General features: G+C 37.4%; 1 protein-coding gene across 6 annotated transcripts in view; it reads left to right on the top strand.

Annotated features, from left to right (window-relative positions):
* The window catches only part of tbck (TBC1 domain containing kinase), a 255,240-nt gene that overhangs the window by 113,517 nt on the left and 121,606 nt on the right, over positions 1-20,117 (top strand). For 5 of the 6 annotated variants that reach the window (XM_039759206.1, XM_039759204.1, XM_039759203.1 and 2 more), the window contains exon 22: positions 17,753-17,914. The exons of the other annotated variant lie outside the window; for it this stretch is intronic. In XM_039759206.1, coding sequence (XP_039615140.1) covers positions 17,753-17,914 — 162 coding nt within the window. The remainder of the gene's footprint in view (positions 1-17,752; positions 17,915-20,117) is intronic. 6 annotated transcript variants of the gene reach the window in all.

Below are 20,117 nucleotides of genomic sequence, written 5' to 3'. Positions count from 1 at the left end.
GTACATACTCCTAACTCCCCTCTCAGCAGGAAAAAGCAATTGCAGTCTATAATAAAAAATAACTGCTTAAGTAACTCAAATATGATTGTCACTTAAATCAGTTAAACAGATGATGCCAATACAGGACAGTTCTAAAGGCCACATGATAACATGCATGGAAGTATTATATCACTGCTTCTAGAAGTACTCATTCTCTTTATCCTCCATGTTGTGCATTTGCTTATTCACTTCAGAGACACTGAGGCCTGTGTTTGCAGTATTATGAGAAATGCAAAACTCAGCACTTGTGCCAGTCAATCGCAGGACACACTCAATGATAATACTGTGTATAATATTTTTTTTAATTTTCAAACTGATTAGTCCTGTTCAGAATCATGGTAGGGCCATTGCTAACACTTATCATGTAGCAGGCAGAAAAAAACCCTGCAAAAGTTTGCAAGTCCATTTTAGTATTCATCCACATACACATACAAATACATTCACATGGGGTCAGCTTAGAGCTGCTGCTTAGATTAACCTGTATTTTTTGAGATTGTGGAAGGAGAATTGGAGTACCACGAGAAACCACAAGGAGAACATGCAAACTGAAGTTTTGAGTTAGTGAATCAGCAGTGCTAGACACTGAACCTTTTTAACACTTACAAAGTGAGCCTCGTTGTTTAAATCTAGTCAAGCATGCTTTTGACTTACCATAAAAGTGACTAAAATCAAGATTCCCCATGCTTCAAACCAAGTAAATAAAAATGTCATCAAAAAGCATTTGTCAAAAAAAAAGAAACTAAGGATTTACAGATGTTAGGTCTCATGTGTTGTGGAGTACCTAAAATGGGGAATAAAACACAAACATATTCTGTATTGTGAAATGTTATTATTTGTTGTTATAACTTGAAATAATAATATTCTGTTTACTGTATCTTTTCTTTTAAAACACATTTTTAAAACAATAAAACAGTTTTGACATAATTCTCCTAAAACATATATCTAGGGTACTTAGTGGAGTATACATTGTAGCCTTATGTTTCTGTAGGTTACTTTAAGAAACCCTGATTTTTTTTTTTTCCTCACCGTCTAAAGGAACTGGCCAGCCTGGTATGGGTATATAAGTAATTTTGGTGCTGTGTCTTGTAATAGAGATGCATAACATCAAATGTTGTGTATTATACATGTAAGAATAGGCACTGGTTCCCCACACTGCTGAACTTAATTTAAAAAATATTAAGAACATGAATGGCATGGTGAACAGAAACATAGACTGTATGTGTATAGAAAATAAAACAGAAAAATGAAGAGCAGAGTTGGAACCTCCAGCAGCTGCATACCTACAGTAATAACTCATTTAACTCATTAGTATCCTGTAGAAAGCATTTTTTCACCTCAGGAAGGCTGTTAAGTGATACATCCACCATGAAAGCTCATGTCATTTCTGTGAAAAATTGGTGTCAGCAAGATAGTTATTATATAAATGTCAAATACACTTTTTCATTCCTAGATGATCTGAAACAGTTTCATATATTTTGCTTCCCTAGAATATGGTTCAGCTCAGCTGTCTTCCACCTACACAGCATGTTGAAAAAACACAATGGAATTTCCTCCAAAATAAGATTTTGAAGTTAGGTGAATGTATTAAACCTTTTTTCATTCCACATTGGTTAGTTAGATTATATGTTCTGTTTTTATTATCTATAAAGGGAGCTTTATTAAATTTAGTGCACCTGTGACAAAAGTAAACTTTCACTAAATACACAGTAAGGGGGAGCTTTACAAAATAAAACAGAAATTCTATCAATTGATAAAAGATATGTTGTTACTCAAGCAAATTAAACTACAGTACATGTTATGACAGAAAAAGGTTTGGGGATGTCCATCCTGTATACTGATAAAGCAGGCAGCAAAACAAAAAAAAAGCTGGAGTCAGGGAGGCTGGAAAAGGAAGTTATGTTTGTAAAGATGGGTTCTGGACCAGATAGGATGTCTTTAGACAGTGCAGGAAGTGACTTCATCAGTGGGTGATCAAAGGTGGTGCTACTTGGAGGTATGGTTCTCACTCGGTCTGCAGAGGGAAAAAAGGGGAGAGTAGCAGAGGGCAGTGTCAACCCCTGGTCCGGCTGGGAAATGACACTATTTGAGCCTGTAAACCAACTCCCACGTGCATGTGTCTGACAATGTTAAAAATAGCACAATTAAAAAGTTGCAAGTAATTGTAACCACAACCATGTAGCTTGAGAAAATACTAATAAATTGCCTTCATTACATTTGATCTACTGTATATTCAAATGTGCAAAAGTGCACCTTGCATTTAATTTTGTAATATTTTTTTGACCTATTAAGATATTATGGAATGCTTCATATAATTTAATCAGGTATATTAATTAACTCCATTGTTATATAATATAATCCTCTAAATATTATCTTAAGCACTTACCATTTTGGTTTCTTAGTGATTTCCACATTTTATTCATAAGGACTTAGAAGCCTGCCTCTACAGTCTTTATCTTCCAAGATGCACAACCCCAAATTGCAGTCATACTTGACCAAGTAAAAGAGCAGAGAATTCTAAGATCTTACTGGGAAGGTGTGAATGATAGTGGAACTTGATGAGAGTTCTCAGATGTTTTGCAGTCTATTATAATGGTCATCAATTTAACTCCTTACAAAAAATTTTCATCATATCTTGTGTATCATTCTCTCTAGGTATTATGTTACCAGCATCTATATTTTATGTTGTTATATTGAATGCTTATGAATACAGTGATTCACAAAAGAATATAGAGGCTGCACAAAATTATCCTACAAAGAAACAATCATTTCAACCACATGATATAGCAAAAATTCAAAAACACTCCATCTTATTACTGCTGTTCATTCACACCTGAATACATTAAAAACTTAGTGTGCTTACTTTAATTGAAAGGTAAAACAAAAGCAAAACATGGTTTACTTTTTTAATAAAAATTATTCAGTAAACTTATATGAAGTGTTAAAAGTCTTTGAAGGTGGCTGAACTGCATATTTTTATTTGCTTTGATCTTACAGAAACTAATGGTGAGCACTACAAGTCTGGTGGACAGATTTCACACTGTAAAATGTCTTGAAAATCAATAAAGACATATGCACAAGAATCTGACACTTGACACTTTTTGTTAGAGTCAGCTTACATATTTTTTGCATTTCTAGTTATGATCTTTACTTTTTCTTTCATACTGTAGGTGTTTTATTGTTCGGAGTAATTCTATTTGGCTGTTAGCATCTTGTCCTTCTAGGCGTCACATACATTTTCCAAGATGTTCAGCTATAAATTCCCTCTAAGGTTGTCTGTATCTAGCAAGGGATCAGAAAATAAAACAAGCTTTTGCTGTTACATCGCCTGAATGAAATCGGCAAATAGCTAAGAAAATATATATATATATATATATATATATACTGCTCAAAAATTAAAGGAACACTTTTTAATGAGAGTATAGCATCAAGTCAATGAAATTTCTGGGATACTGATCTGGTCAGTTAAGTAGTAGCAGAGGTTGTTATCAGTTTCAGCTGCTTTGGTGTTAATGAAATTAACAACAGGTGCAGTAGAGGGGCAACAATGAGATGGACCCCCAAAACAGGAATAGTTTAACAGGTGGAGGCCACTGACATTTTTCCCTCCTCATCTTTTCTGACTGTTTTTCACTAGTTTCACATTTGGCTACAGTCAGTGTCACTACTGGTACCATGAGGTGATACCTGGACCCTACAGAAGTTGCACAGGTAGTCCAACTTCTCCAGAATGGCACATCAATATATACCATTGCCAGAAGGTTTGCTCTGTCTTCTAAGACAGTCTCAAGGGCATGGAGGAGATTCCAGGAGACAAGCAGTTACTGTAGAAGAGCTAGACAGGGCCATGGAAGGTTCTTAATCCATTAGCAGGACCGGTATCTGCTCCTTTGGGAAAAGCAGAACAGGATGAGCACTGTCAGAGCCCTACAAAATGACCTCCAACAAGCCACTGGTGTGAATATCTCTGACCAAACAACCAGAAAGACTTCATGAGGGTGACCCAAGGGCCCCATGTCCTCTAATGGGCCCTGAGCTCACTGCCCAGCAGCATGCAGCTCGATTGGCATTCGCCATAGAATATCAGAATTGGCAGATGCACCACTGGTGCCCTGTGCTTTTCACAGATGAGAGAAGGTTCACCCTGAGCACGTGACAGAAGTGAAAGGGTCTGGAGAAGCCATGGAGAACATTATGCTGCCTGTAACATCATTCAGCATGAGCACTTTGGTGGTGGGTTAATGATTGCCGGGGGTGGCATATCCATGGAGGGTCACACAGAACACTACAGGCTTGACAAAGGCACCTTAGCTGCCATTAGGTATCAGGATGAAATCCTTGGACCCATTGTCAGACCCTATGCTGGGGCAGTGGCTCCTGGTGCACGACAATTCCTGGCCTCATGTGGTGAGAGTATGCAGGCAGTTCCTGGAGGATGAAGGAATTGATACCATTGACTGGCCTCCACACTTTCCTGACCTAAATCCAATAGAACACCTTTGGGACATTATGTTTTGGTCCATCCAATGCCACCAGGTTGCACCTAAAACTTTCCAGGAGCTCAGTGATGCCCTGGTCGAGATCTGGGAGGAGATCTCCCACAACACCAGCTGTCATCTCATTAGGAGCATGCACCGATGTTGTCAGGCATGTATACAAGAACACAGGGGCCATACAAACTGCTGCGTACAATTTTGAGTTGCAGCAATTAAATTTTGGCAAAATGGACTAGCCTGCCACATAATTTTTTCACTTTGATTTTTGGGGCGTCTTTGAATTCAGGGCTCTGTAGGTTGATCATTTTCATTTCCATCAAACGATGTGGCATCCTTTCATTCCTAACACATTACCCAGTCTATATCAGTATAGATATCCAGGAGGATTTCTTTTTCCCATTGAGATCTGATGTGTTTTCAAAGTGTTCCTTTAATTTTTTTGAGCAGTTTATATACTAGCCATGTGCGCCCAACTACGTTGCGCGTGCTAAAGTTGTCTGTAAAGGGCTCCCTGTTTAAACACGGCTGCCAGTCGTGAACTGGGCCCTTCGTTGCACAGCATTATGATTTTTTATAAGGGAAACAAAATTACAAAAGAAAACCCTTGGACATTGATTCGATAGGAACAGCCTACTTGGAATCACTGTCCGAATAGTAATTATGTGGTGGTGTAGGAGCATTTCTGCTTCTGTCCGTTCACAGTCCGTCTCGTTTTCATGACGCTATCGTTTCCTCTCACGATGTCTTCTCAACCTTTCTTCAGTCTCGCAGGTTGCTTTGTGGCAATCCAAAGAGTAAGGCAATATACACGGAGCAATGGTTATAAATGGGGGACACATAGGTATCCAGGCTCATAGGTATCCAAGCATAAATAGGGATCACTTCACTGACGTGAGCAAGCCATGGTGCAACTGTGAGACGAGCAGCACTCGCCGGCTACAACACAATAATAATTTCCGGAACGTGCTATTATGTTGTCATTCATTTTACCCACTTTCTGTCTTTCATTCATATGTTACGTAGGCATGTACCTTTTATCATCGGCAATCTCATTCTTTAACCAGACCTCAGGAGCTAACCAGTGTAACACTGTCCACCAACCCTTTCGTTATTCTGGCACATTGTTGACATCCGTGAGTAACAACAATGTACTAAACTGGAAGGTGGTCTACGCATGCGTGGAATTCGCGGACAAACAAAGATCAAGATCTAAATGAAGATCTCTTTAGTTAATTTAAAGCACAACAATTTGTTTAGTTTGAATGTCTGTGTTTTGAGGGGTGACTGGAGTACTACAGTCTTCAGTAGTATAAGCCTGGAGGAGATTCTTAATGCAATGCCTATGTTTTAGCTGTCTCTCTACTGCCATCTAGTGCTTCTTCTTCTAATTCATTCGCGGACAAACAAAGATCAAGATCCAAATGAAGATTATATATAGAGATTCTTTCTATTTACCTTCCCAATTTTTTATATATACATACACACACTTCATATAATTCTGGAGCCAATTATTTCTCAGCTTTAATAAAAACAGTTAATTTCTAAGTCTGGCTTTAATTTCTTAAGAAATATGATCAGAGTACATGCGTATCACCTAATAGTTAACATTGCCGGTAAACTTTTATTCTTAGGCCACTAAAGTACCATGGCAGTGCTGATGAATTAGTTTACCATGTTCTATACTGGCATTCAGTCTGTTTTGACTACAGCATTGTGCCTGATACTGCCACAGGATTAAGCTGAATCAGGAAAAAGTCTAATGGATTGCTGAGAGGAATAATGGTAATTTATTCAGGTACTTGGTAATTAACATTAACAATAAAATATGTATAAAGCAAATATTTTTAAGAGCTATGATAAAAAAGAAAACTCTTTAAATTGTGGAATGAAATAAGATTATACTATGATGATCTAAACTATGTTGATGTAACGTTTCCTGATTTTTACTTTTCCCTGAAGAAATCCCAAATTTCCTAAGCTGTCTGAGATGGTAGAGTCTCTGCAAAAAACCAAACCAGGTTTATTAAAGGAAGAAACTTAGCTTCTAATCTTCAATGTTTGTTTAATATAATATACAAACCCATAAATTATAACACGCCAGAGATCTTATTATCTACAAAATGCAGAAAAAGCATTTCACGTGGTTGAATTGGACTGAATAGTAACCACATTGCACAGATTTGAGTTGGGCACAAATGTACAGGTGTTGGTCATAAAATTAGAATATCATGACAAAGTTGATTTATTTCAGTAATTCCATTCAAAAAGTGAAACCTGTATATTAGATTCATTCATTACACACAGACTGATGTATTTCAAATGTTTATTTCTTTTAATGTTGAGGATTATAACTGACTACTAATGAAAGTCCCAAATTCAGTATCTCGGAAAATTAGGATATCAATTAAGACCAATGCAAAAGAAGGATTTTTAGAAATGTTGGCCTACTGAAAGGTATGAACATGAAAATTTTGAGCGTGTACAGCACTCAATATTTAGTTGGGGCTCCATTGGCCTGAATTACTGCAGCAATGCAGTGTGGCATGGAGTCTATCATTCTGTGGCACTACTCAGGTGTTATGAGAGCCCGTGTTGCTCTGATAGTGGCCTTCAGCTCTTCTGAATTGTTGGGTCTGGCGTATTGCATCTTCCTCTTCACAGTACCCCATAGATTTTCTGTGGGGTTAAGGTCAGGTGAGTTTGCTGGCCAATCAAGAACAGGGATACCATGGTCCTTAAACCAGGTACTGGTAGCTTTGGCACTGTGTGCAGGTGCCAGGTCCTGTTGGAAAATGAAATCTGGAGCTCCATAAAGTTCTCCAGCAGCAGGAAGCATGAAGTGCTCTAAAACTTCCTGGTAGACGGCTGCGTTGACCTTGGACCTCAGAAAACACAATGGACCAACACCAGCAAATGACATGGCACCCCAAACAATCACTGACTGTGGAAACTTTACACTGGACCTCAAGCAACGTGGATTTTGTGCCTCTGCTTTCTTCCTCCAGACTCTGGGACCTTGATTTCCAAAGGAAATGACCAGCACCTGTATGTGCATGGATCAAACTACTTTAAACCAGTCCAGAAGATTCTGTTTCCACTAACAACATTATTTCAAACTACAACTTGCTACTCAACAAGGATGCCCCCTATCACGATTGCTCTTTGCAGTCACCATTGGGCCATAGGCTATTCACTTTCAAAATGTATCAGAGATAAAGGGGATGACCAGAGAAGGACTTGATACGGTACTGTATATATCAGATCCACAAACTTCTGCTCCCGCAGTCCTCAATGCACAAGCAGAGTTTAAAAATATATCTGGACCCAAAATAATTTGAATAAAATTGTGCCTTTTCCAATGAACTCTCTAGCACACAATATTGGCCTGGACAACATCTTATTTATTTTAGCAGATCACTTTAAATACTTAGGGGTAAACATCACAAGTACAGCATATCCAGAAAGTATTCACAGCGCATCACTTTTTCCACATTTTGTTATGTTACAGCCTTATTCCAAAATGGATTAAATTCATTTTTTTCCTCAGAATTCTACACACAACACCCCATAATAACTAAGTTTAATAATAAGTTTACTTGAGGTTTGTATAAATTTATTAAAAATAAAAAATTTGAGAAAGCACATCTACATAAGTATTCACAGCCTTTGCCATGAAGCTCAAAATTGAGCTCAGGTGAATCCTGTTTTCCATGATCATCCTTGAGATGTTTCTGCAGCTTAATTGGAGTCCACCTGTAGTAAATTCATTTGATTGGACATGATTTGGAAAGGCACACACGTGTCTATATAAGGTCCCACAGTTGACAGTTCATGTCAGAGCACAAACCAAGCATGAAGCTAAAGGAATTGTCTGTAGACCTCCGAGACAGGATTGTCTCGAGGCACAAATCTGAGGAAGGTTACAGAAAATGTTTTGCTGCTTTGAAGGTCCCGATGAGCACAGTGGCCTCCATCATCTGTAAGTGGAAGAAGTTCGAAACCATCAGGATTCTTCCTAGAGCTGGCCGGCCATCTAAACTGAGCGATCGGGGAGAAGGGTCTTAGTAAGGGAGGTGACCAACAACCCGATGGTCACTCTGTCAGAGCTCCAGAGGTCCTCTGTGAAGAGAGGAGAACCTTCCAGAAGGACAACCATCTCTGCAGAAATCCACCAATCAGGCCTGTATGGTAGAATGGCCAGATGGAAGCCACTCAAGTAAAAGGCACATAGCAGCCTGCCTGGAGTTTGCCAAAAGACACCTGAAGGACTCTCAGACCATGAGAAACAAAATTCTCTGGTCTGATGAGACAAAGATTAAACTCTTTGGTGTGAATGCCAGGCATCACGTTTGGAGGAAACCAGGCACCGCTCATCACCAGGCCAATCCGATCCCTACAGTGAAGCATGGTGGTGGCTGCATCATGCTGTGGGGATGTTTTTCAGCAACAGGAACTGGGAGACTAGTCAGGATAAAGGGAAAGATGACTGCAGCAATGTACAGAGACATCCTGAATGAAAACCTGCTCCAGAGCGCTCTTGACCTCAGACTGGGGCGACGGTTCATCCTTCAGCAGGACAACGACCCTAAGCACACAGCCAAGATATCAAAGGAGTGGCTTCAGGACAATTCTGTGAATGTCCTTGAGTGGCCCAGCAAGAGCCCAGACGTAAATCCGATTGAAAATCTCTGGAGAGATCTTAAAATGGCTGTGCACTGACGCTTCCCATCCAACCTGATGGAGTCTGAGAGGTGCTGCAAAGAGGAATGGGCGAAACTGGCCAAGGATAGGTGTGCCCAGCTTGTGGCATCATATTTAAAAAGACTTGGGGCTGTAATTGCTGCCAAAGGTGCATCGACAAAGTATTGAGCAAAGGCTGTGAATACATATGTACATGTGATTTCTCAGTTTTTTTATTTTTAATACATTTGCAAAAACCTCAAGTAAACTTTTTTCATGTTGTCATTATGGGGTGTTGTGTGTAGAATTCTGAGGAAAAAAATGAATTTAATCCATTTTGGAATAAGGCTGTACCATAACAAAATGTGGAAAAAGTGATGCACTGTGAATACTTTCCAGATGCACTGTAAATATAAAGATCCTTTTCAACAAAAATTTACTATATGCATGGTGTGATGGATGGTTGGCCATTTATCCCGGCCAATACCCCCACGCCGCCAGACGGAGCCCTCCCTGCTGCATGGAGGTGCCCCGAATGCCAGTAGGGAATTATGGACGTTGGAGTTTTCCTTTACAGCCCTGCTGGATACCATGGGGGCCACTAGAAGGCACTGCAGGGAGGAGCAGTGACTATTTTCCCTACGCCCCAGAAGTACACATGGACAAGGGGAATGACGTGCTTCCGGGGTAAAAAAGAAGGGTTTTTATTTGACCCGGAAGTGTTCCTAGTCAAGTGGACAGAGAGGGCAAAACTCTTCCTGGACAAGGACTATAAAAGACTGAAAGAGGCACCAGAGCGTTGAGCTGAGCTGGGTGGTAGGAGGACAACGCGTCTTGGAGTGTTGGAGAGTTTATTGTGGTTAGTATTATTGTATTGAATGAGTATTGTGGAGGAGAGAGTGCTTTGTGCACTGTGCTGTATTAATAAAGTCAACTTGTGGACTTTTATCTGGTGTCTGGCGTATTGGACAGGGGTTCAAGGGAGCGATACTGCCCCCTGTCTGTCACAATGGAAAAAATTAAACAAAATGTGAGCAGATGGTCTATATTCCGTCTTACATTAGCAGGGAGATTCAATACTGTCAAGATGAACATCCTTCCCGAGCGTCTTTTTGTATTTCAGAGCATCCCCGTATACATTGGTGATTCTAAATTGTCCCTAGTGTGTGCTTGGTGTGTGTGTGTGTGCACGCCCTGCGGTGGGCTGGTGCCCTGCCCGGGGTGTGTTTCCTGCCTTGCACCCTGTGTTGGCTGGGATTTGCTCCAACAGACCCCTGTGATCCCGGAGTTAGGATATAGTGGGTTGGATAATAGATTGATGGATGGACTTCTTCAAATGCACTGCTTTGTGACCCAGTGAATACAAATTGTCATCAATATACTAATAATCCAATTGTCCATCAATCACTTAGAATTTGGAACCAATGCAGGAAGCACTTTAAGATGGAGAAGCTTTTATCTGTTGCACCTCTACATGATAATCACCATTTTCTACTCACTCAAACCTGCATAGCTGTTAATACTTGGAAAATGTCTCGGATTAAAACATTTCGAGAACTTTATATAGATAATATCTTTGTATCGTATGAACAAGTACACTTCAAATTAACTTCCCATCAACACAATTTGTCTGTTCAATACTTTGAAATCAGAAACATTGCTAAAAGGAACCTGCCCAATTTTCCTCACATCCCACCCATTTCATTTCCAGAGGCAATATTGATTAGTCTTGAAGACTTGGACGGCATTTCAATAATATATAAAACATTTTAAAGGCTCTTCTTTTCAAAGATCCCAGGGTATGATGGGGAAATGATCTTTCACTTAACATTTCAGAAAAGGAGTGGAAGAGCACTCCAGCTGCACGTGTCCAAAGCATTCAATCAATCCTCTTAAAATCTTTTATCAAGCATATTTATCTCAATTAAAGTTGTCCAAAATGTATCCAGGACAAGATTCAACCTGTGAACTTTGCTAGCTCCAGCCTGACTGGGCCACATGTTTTGGGCATGCTCCAAATTATCATCATTCTGGACAAAAATCTTTGAATACCTATCAGACAGTCTTGGTGTCACAGTCATTCCTAACCCATTAAGAACTGTGTTTGGTGTACTCCCGAATGGGCTTAAAGTGGACGGACAAATTGATTGTAATTGCCTTTACTCCACTAACTAGACTTATCTTGCTCAACTGGAAGAATCCCAGCCTCCCTCTTATAAGTCAGTGGGTAGCAGATGTTCTATGCTATTTGAAATCGGGGCAAAAAATAAATTCTCATGTACAAGATATGTTCAAAACTTTTTTTTTTAAATATTGCAAGGTCTAATTAATTAAACCTTAGAATAAGCATTTATATCGGAGAAAAGGACATTCTCCTTTATTTATTTGTTGATTTGAAAAATTTGTTCATGGTGTTGCCGCTCCTTCTTTCTCTCAGGCAGGGGTTGAATTCTGTTTTATTAAGATCGACTTGATTGTATGGAATATTGTTTTCTTTAAATAAAATCAATAAAAGAAAATAATTTATAGCTTATCTGAAAATATACTACACTAAATATTTCAACACCTTCTGTACTTTTAGATACTAGCTACCTTATGAATTGTTTGTATATTTAATTGCTTTTTGAGAGCCTAACAGCGTACCATGTAGATATAAGGTTTTTGTACATGTCATGTACATAACTCCAAAATGGAAGATCATTAAGACAAAATATGTGCAGAAATCAGATCAAGTTTTGTACATTGCATTGAAACTTTGCTATTTTAATAGGGTACTGTTCATTTATAGTATGTTTATATGTGACTAGATATTAGTGTAAATTATGAATTACAAATATTTCCATTTTAAGCAGTTATTTAATAAAATATCAATGTATGGCAGATGCGTAAAGATGCAAGTAATATAGTATAATTTTGTGCATTGGGAGAAATTAGTATATTAATGACATGCCCAATTATAAATTGAAGTTTAAAAGTGCTGAGTTAAGTCATAAATTTTTGAATAGTAAAGAACTGTTGTGTTTTCGAGGAAAAAGTGGGCCTCATAGGAATTAAATAATTTGCTGACACTTTCATAAGACTAACATAGAAGAGTATGAAATTATTTAAAATAAATCATTAAACGCACACATTTTTATCAGTGATAATAGTTTCCAGATGTTCTAAAACGGAAGCACATAATCTGTTCAGCTGCCTCAGTCTGTATCAATTGGACAGTGTAAAATAGAGGAAGTGATTTTGTAGATAATGCCTGAAGACTCATAAGGGTTCAATATGTGCGTGAACTAAAAGTGGTAGATATAGGTAGAAGATGTTCTAGAAATCATTTCCTCTTAAATAGAAAAAAAGTTTTTGTATTTACTACTCAAATCCTCAATATTCATTTTAAAACAAATAGAAGGTTTGTGCTAAGTATGTCTTTAAAGTGCATTGTCCTCATGTTTATATTCTCTCTAGTAAAATTAAAATTATTTTTAAGAGAAGTAAGTGGTTATCTTTGGCTTGGTGGTTAAAGCTGCTGCCTCATATCATCAGCATGGTCACTGACTATGTAGAGCTTGATCAGTTTATAGTGTTTGTGTGAGTTTTTCAAAAGGATTCATTTTGTTCTCATATCTCAAACACTTTTAAACAAGCGTGGATTTGGTTGTTTACCCTCTGATGGACTGGCAGCTGTTTAGTTCCTATCTTGTACCTGTAATCATAGGAATAGGCTTTGGCCCCCAGCAAATAAATGAAATTAAAATAAAATTAAGAAAAAAACCAAAAAAAAAACGAGACACTATAAATTGGAGTGGTCCATCAGTAATAATTATATTACCCCACCTCCTGTTCTAAAACTAATCCCATCTGATTAAGGCTTTAAAATGTTTACAGTCCAGGTATTGTGTGCGATATTTTCAGAGATGTCTTCTGTGACTTTGGTTGTACCATTTTTATGTAGTTATTTGATCTTTTGGCAAATATAATTGTAAGCTGGACTCAATCTTAATGCCATTTCAATGAAAGAGGTGACAAAGTTGTTAACTTAGTGTGTAGTGTACAAGTGTGTATTTTGATCTATAGAGTTTGCTCATAAAGTTTTTGGTTGTGAATAAAACACCAGCTAGTACTTTTGACAGCTTTTGTTCTGATTAAGCAGTATTGTCATGTGTATGAAATAAAGTGCAATAATTGCTTTCATATAAAAAAGTGTGTGTGTTTTGCTGTATTTCTTTGTTTTTTTTATAGGAGTAAAATGACTAGTAGTTATTAAACCTTATTAGAATGATATAGCGTGCATCAACAAGTCTTTTCGCATGACCTTTGAGAGTCACAGCACTAATACTTTGTCTAACAAAATCAATGCACCTGGAGATTTTAGTTTGCTATATGGAATTTCATCATCAGAGGTGTAGATTTAATATAGGAGAAATACAGATAATTATTTTAATGATCCTGGATGAGGGAGGAATTTGGTGTGATCTCATCGGTGTGGATACTGTTCATACCATACTTTCTGCCAAGTCTTCTGTTGGCTGCCCTACAGTGCCACTGTCATTTGTGGCCTCCAGCTTCTCTTTCTGTTTGACTGCACACACTCTTGTCTGGCTTGTTTACTGTCTAGACTTTTCAAATTGGCAGCTACTTCTGACCCCTCACTTGAGGCAACAGAATTTGTCTCACTTTCTTCAACTCAGTGAGAGGATCAAACCCAGGATTTTAAGAAGGTTGGCCATATACTAAGATTAATGGACTTAGCATCTCTATAATGCTTGCAGGTAAATGCTCTTCATCTGTGTCTTCCCCTTCCACACTCCGGACCAGCTCCTCTCATGACCAGGTGCTAACCTCAGTGATTCTGCCACAATGCATTTCTTTTCTCCAGCTTCTACCCTGTTTATAATCTGCATTTTGGTTTCTAAAGATATTACTTTACATTTTCAAGATACGCTAGGAAAATAATTATTATATAATGAAAAAAAAATATATATATATATATATATATATATATATATATATATATATATATATATAGTCAATTTGTGTTGTGAGAAACTCAAAAGACATATATGTGAGAGGCTTGGGATCTCAGGTTGAACAGCCCTGCTTAATAACAGAAATTAGCCTAATTTGGCACAAACAGTAAATAAAACACAAAAGAAAGCAGTACTATGATACTCCATCTCCTTTGCTAATGAGTCCAACAGTGAGAACCTCCCTGTGTTGGCTCCTGTTTATATAGGTCCTATCCCAGAAGGGATGGGGCTTGGAAGATGCATTGAGGTGGGATTAAGCATCGTATCCCTGAGTTTGGTCAAAGCTGCAGAGGAAACTGAAGATGTACTTAGAGATGGCACACCCTCTTGCTTTAGACTAGTATTGATGGTTATACCTGAGCTTTCTGGACAGTCCTCCTGCATACATGTGTGACAATATAAAATAACTAAACCCTCGCATATACTGTAATAACTTTGCATTTCAGAGTATAGAATATATCAAAGACAGAAGACGACTATTCTTTGTAAGGAAATTGCACATTGACTCAAGAACTACTCTAGCAGACTGGTACTTGAATTTGCACATGTTATATAACATTTTATTGAGACTTTATTATTAAGGAGCTTTGCTTTCCAGAGATTTGAAACCTGAGGTAGTACTTTAAGCAAAAAATTAATGATACCTGAAACAAACTAACAAAAAGAAATAACATTAAACCACAAAAGCTTATTACAGATAAGAAAGCTCTTAAATAAAATCCTAAATATGACACCCTCTAGACATAAGCAAAAGTAAAAAGCAATACTTATGTAATTAGAATAATTAAACTATTAATCCTTGAAAACTGAATCACAACTCCAAAAGTATAACCTCTAAATCATGTCTTTTTGACAAGTTAAAGTCAAAAAATAGAATATCAAAACTACTGTAAACAAGAGGTAAATTCTTCTTGAATAATTTGGAAACTATTCAGGGAGCAGGGAGGTGCACAATGAGTACTGTAGCTGAGAGAAACAGGGATCTTTTGGAAGTCCCTTAAGGGACAACTGTTCTAATTGCTGCAGCACCAGAGCACCCAGACTTTGTATGAATAACTATTCTTTTTGGCACCCCATTAAAATGAAAATGATTAACAGTTACAGGAGGAAGGGACAAAGAAAATAGTCAAACACACAAAAAAGTTCACCAGAGTGTGTTCTGGGACAAAGCTTGAACAAGATTATAATATAAAATAGTGTACATTATTTACAAGATAAAGGCAAACTTGATAAGTTAAAGGATACCATTGTCAGGCATTAGTGCTTCAGAGTCATTTTCTTGGCTCTGGTAAGGTAATGAACAATTTTATTAATATGGATGTACTCTGAAAGCCACAGACAGACAATAAAGTTCTAACACTGAATCATGTTTTACTCTAGCTTATTTTAAACAGTAATGACATTTATAAGCTGTGCATTCATTGTGGCCCATGCAATGATTTGAATGTTTTCTACCTCTGAATGTGAAGTAGTTACCTCTTCATGGGTAATGGAAGGAAAACACAGGAGTCTCTCAAATGTAGACAACCAAGGGAAGAACTTTTTATTAAGAATTGAGGCTCAGAACAGTAGAGAAGTAAGCATTATACAGAAAAGAAATATTATGAACTATGTACAGTATTCACCCCCTCTCCCTTATGGTTGTGGGGCCCATTTACTGAGCTGTAGTAGTGTTTAAAATGACTTAGGGATGCTGTTGTCCCAGCTTGTCTTGGACCCTAGGACGCTTCTCCCTTCTCTGCTTCTATCTCCCTCCCTTTTAGCTTCTAGTGAAGTAATAGCTATGCCACACCTCAAGCTTTATAGAGCTTATTAACTACATCTTCCTTGAGTTTTGCTGAACTCTAGTCCATCGTGAAGACCACTCTTACACACACACACACCTCATATTCATATACATTGACAATTTGCAAGTATCAATTAACATAACCTAAATAGAAAATAAAAAACTTTTGTAATTAATTCCTTCTGTGTTTGATCATTTTGCAAGTAAACACATAGGATTGCACACAGTTCTTGATGTATAAACAAATAAATGTTGGTAGTCTGTTTTTGTCTGCTTCTTGTTTCTCTTTGCAATGCTGTTTAAATATTACATGAGTTGTTAATCAAGCAGGGTTTCCTCTTGGGGTTTTGTGCACGCTGTTATAAATATTTTATGACGATGTTTGTTTCAGTGAAGCATTGTTGTGGCACTGAGAAACTTTATTAGATGGACACCCTGATAATACCAGGACATTTTGATATTCTTCAGGTTTTTTTTTTTTTTTATCAGGATGCATAACCTGAATTGGGGCTAATGTGTCAATCTGATGTCCTGGCACCTTAGTAAATTATAGTGTAAATGAAACAGTCATGCCACAGGGTACTTTATTTATATCTACAGTATATATGCGTTTGTTTTCCTTGCTTGTATGTTATACTTTTAGGGTTAGGAAGGTCTTTTAAGTTACAGTGGTTTTTAACCATTTTGACAAATTGACCATATTTAGTCAGAGAATCTCTTTGTGGACCTTGGAGTTCTCTGTGGAGTTTCAAGAAGCTTGGTTTATTAATGCTTGATTAAAGGGCAGGGTTACCCTGTGGGTTTTTGACCAGCTTGATCAATTAGTTTTAGATATAAGAGTGGGTTGCCTTTGAGTTTACTGGTGTTTGGAGCTCTGTGGACCTTTGGCAATGTATAGCCAGGTTTTTACAGACCAACAGTAGCCAAAGATAATGTTAATATACTTGCCATGTCAGCCTTTTTGCGGACAGGGAAGACCTCTTAAAGCAGAAACGATGTGCTGATGAAAAGGTTTCCATGCACATTAAATTGGACTTGCAGATCCTATAATGTCTGCTTGCCCAGACACCTGTGCAAACAGCCTGTGACAGTAAGTAACTTTCCAGTCACGTATGCAGCCTGCTAGTGCATATAAGTTCATTAACTTATTTGGGGATCTGTTCGCTGTCAGTAACAGCTACCAAAGGTGAAAAAGAGGAAAATATGCAAAGTATAGAAGTTGCTATAACTGCTGTCAAGGTAAAATTGAAGCAGAAAAATTATTTGTAGTTTAAGTCGCACAGAATACCTTTCTGTTTTAAGATGGATAGGTTTGCAGATTCGCTAGTGTTTTTCAGTAGGAGATTTTTAAATTTCAGAACTTTATACAGGGCTATTTTCCTTGAAGAATAAGTGTTCCGCATTTCAACATAATTGGTCAACTGAGGGATGGATGAATGGCTGGACATACAAACAGACAATAGGTGCTTTGCGCATTATATGTAAATGCACATAATGATGGATAAATTGGACACTATAGGACAGTGGTATCACCTTATTAGATGAGCAAGAAAAATAAATAAAGAAACACTACATTAATTCTTTTATATGTGTAAGGCAAAGAGTACTAGTACTAACTGTACAACTTATGAGCAAAACAGAGTCACAATTACAAAGAGAATTACAAATGCTTAGCTAGGTGCTCAAACATTTATATGTAATTATAATATATATGTATATAAATGTTTACTCCACAGATGTGTTTCCTTTGCACAAGATTTTCCATCTATGGGACACACTCCTTCTGGGCAATTCATCTTTCCCATTTTGCATTGGTGTAGCCATTCTTCAGCAGTTGAGAGATCGCTTACTCGCTAATGGATTTAATGAATGCATTCTTCTGTTTTCTGATTTACCAGGTAGGATTATTATTTTTAGACTTGTTATTAATAGGCATTTCAATTGTATGTGATTCTGATTACAAATTCTATCAGACACTCTGTAATTTAAAGTATTGTTGCTGAAATTTTTTAATATTTTAATTATAATGTAATTGTGAGATAAATTTTACTTAAGCATTGGATAGTTTTTGCCAGTTGTGATATTAATTGTTCTAATTTCTAAAAAAAGAAGGGTTTCATCTAATCTTTTAAAATAATCAGTTTCATTATTTATTATTTTATTAGATGGACCACAGCCATTTGATTGTTTAGTAGTCTCCCCCACTCCTACACCATCTTTTGTTGTTAACTTTATTAGAATGATTTATATTCTTCTAAAGTTGTAAAAATTATTTTGCATGTATCCAGTTTGTTCCTAAATTTGTTATTGTCACAGATTGTTTTTTATGGATGTAGAGATTTAGGATTCTTAGTATTAAAGAGTGAAAGCAAGCTTTCAGTATTGGGAGAACTGCATCTCTAAGTCCAGAGCACGATCAGAGTGCAGTGGAACCTGCTCTCCTAGAAACTGTTTTGCTGAGGACTGAGCATTTTTTCAATTTGATTTGGAGTTATGGAGATATAGGCTGTTGGTATTCTGTTTATATACACTATACCAGAAAAGCCATTGCTCTTTCTGGAACAAGAATTTAGATGCTGAAATTCCCATCTTTCAAGTGATGACTGCTTCTCAGCCTACATACTACTCACTGTTTTGCTTGGCAAACTGGATCTCAACTGTCAGGTTCACAAAGAGAAGTGTGGTGGCTTCCTCCCATAACATTTTAGCTTAAGAGAGCAAATTTCAGAGGTTTTCAGTCATTTTGAAGAGTCAAAGCAGAGCTCCTGTGGGAGTTCCCTCAGAATTCTTTATTATACATTAACTTTATTATACAGATAAAACTTTAACTTCATTTAAATAATCTATATTATTAATAATGAAACATGTGAGGACACAGTGTTGCAGTGCTAACAAGGAGCTAGCTCCCTGTTCATGGATTGCTCCTGCCTCACGCTGTATTCTTGCTGGGGCTGGTGCGACACTGGAAGGACAGATGGATAGAATAATTAAACATGTACTACGAAGATATTTCAATGTTCCTTAAAAGTTGAAGAATTGCCGTTCTCAGCTTACAGATGGCTTTACATCTATTACAGAGCTGATTGGGTATTTGGAGAAAGAAAAGGAAGGACAAGAATTAGGGGTTAGTACGTTTGAAAGAGACAATACTGCTACAATAAATTATTTCATCAAAGGTCATGCACGGCGCAGCAAGCATCTTGCGTGAAGCATGAACAATCTCTGGACGAGGTGCCAGCTCGTCACTATTACTGCGCCACTGTGTTCCTATGTTTAGTACATGCTTTAACTCCTATCATCATGAAAATGATATCAAGTATACATTTCAGTATTTAAATTATTAAGAGAGCTGTAATATCATGAATATAATGGATTCTGTGTCTTGTCGGAGGAAGAGAAAACCCATTTAAGAAGCATGTGATTCACACACATAGAGCACATAGAAGAACACATACAAAACAAAGCATTTAACGTGCTACTTTAGTTACAATGAGAGTAAACTAGTAAATTTTTTTTTTTTTTTATTTATTTATTAATATTATTACAATCAATACATAGCAATCACGTTTTTACAAAAAAAAAAATTATACTAAGAACAGATCGATCCCCACCCTTGAGAGAGAGAGCAAGCCAAACGGTGTAAAATTTAAGGCTTTTAAAAATACCTAAATCAACAAATTCTCTGTGCTTTATAAAATCATTTCAAAATATTACTGATTAGATCCTGCCATGTTTTGAAAAAGTCTGCACAGATCCTCTAACTGAGTATTTGATTTTTTCCAATTTTAAATAATATAACACATCAGTTTCCCATTGACTTAAAGAGGAGAGTTTGGGTTCTTCCAGTTTATCAGAATAAGTCTGCGTGCCAAAAGTGTAGTGAATGCAATCACAATTTGTTTGTCTTTCTCCACTTTAAGACCCTCTGGAAGAACCCCAAACACAGCTGTTAATGGGTTAGGAGGGATTGTGAGTCCAAGACTGTCTGAGAGGTAATTAAAAATTTTTGTCCAGAATAATGTTAATTTGGTGCAGGCCCAGAACATGTGACCTAGTGAGGCTGGAGCTAATTTGCAGCGTTCACAGGTTGGATCATGTCCT

Source organism: Polypterus senegalus, chromosome 7 (genome assembly GCF_016835505.1).
Source record: "Polypterus senegalus isolate Bchr_013 chromosome 7, ASM1683550v1, whole genome shotgun sequence".
NCBI classification, from domain to species: domain Eukaryota; kingdom Metazoa; phylum Chordata; class Cladistia; order Polypteriformes; family Polypteridae; genus Polypterus; species Polypterus senegalus.
Note: the sequence above shows the minus strand (reverse complement) of the source record. Positions and strands in the feature narration are given on the sequence as shown.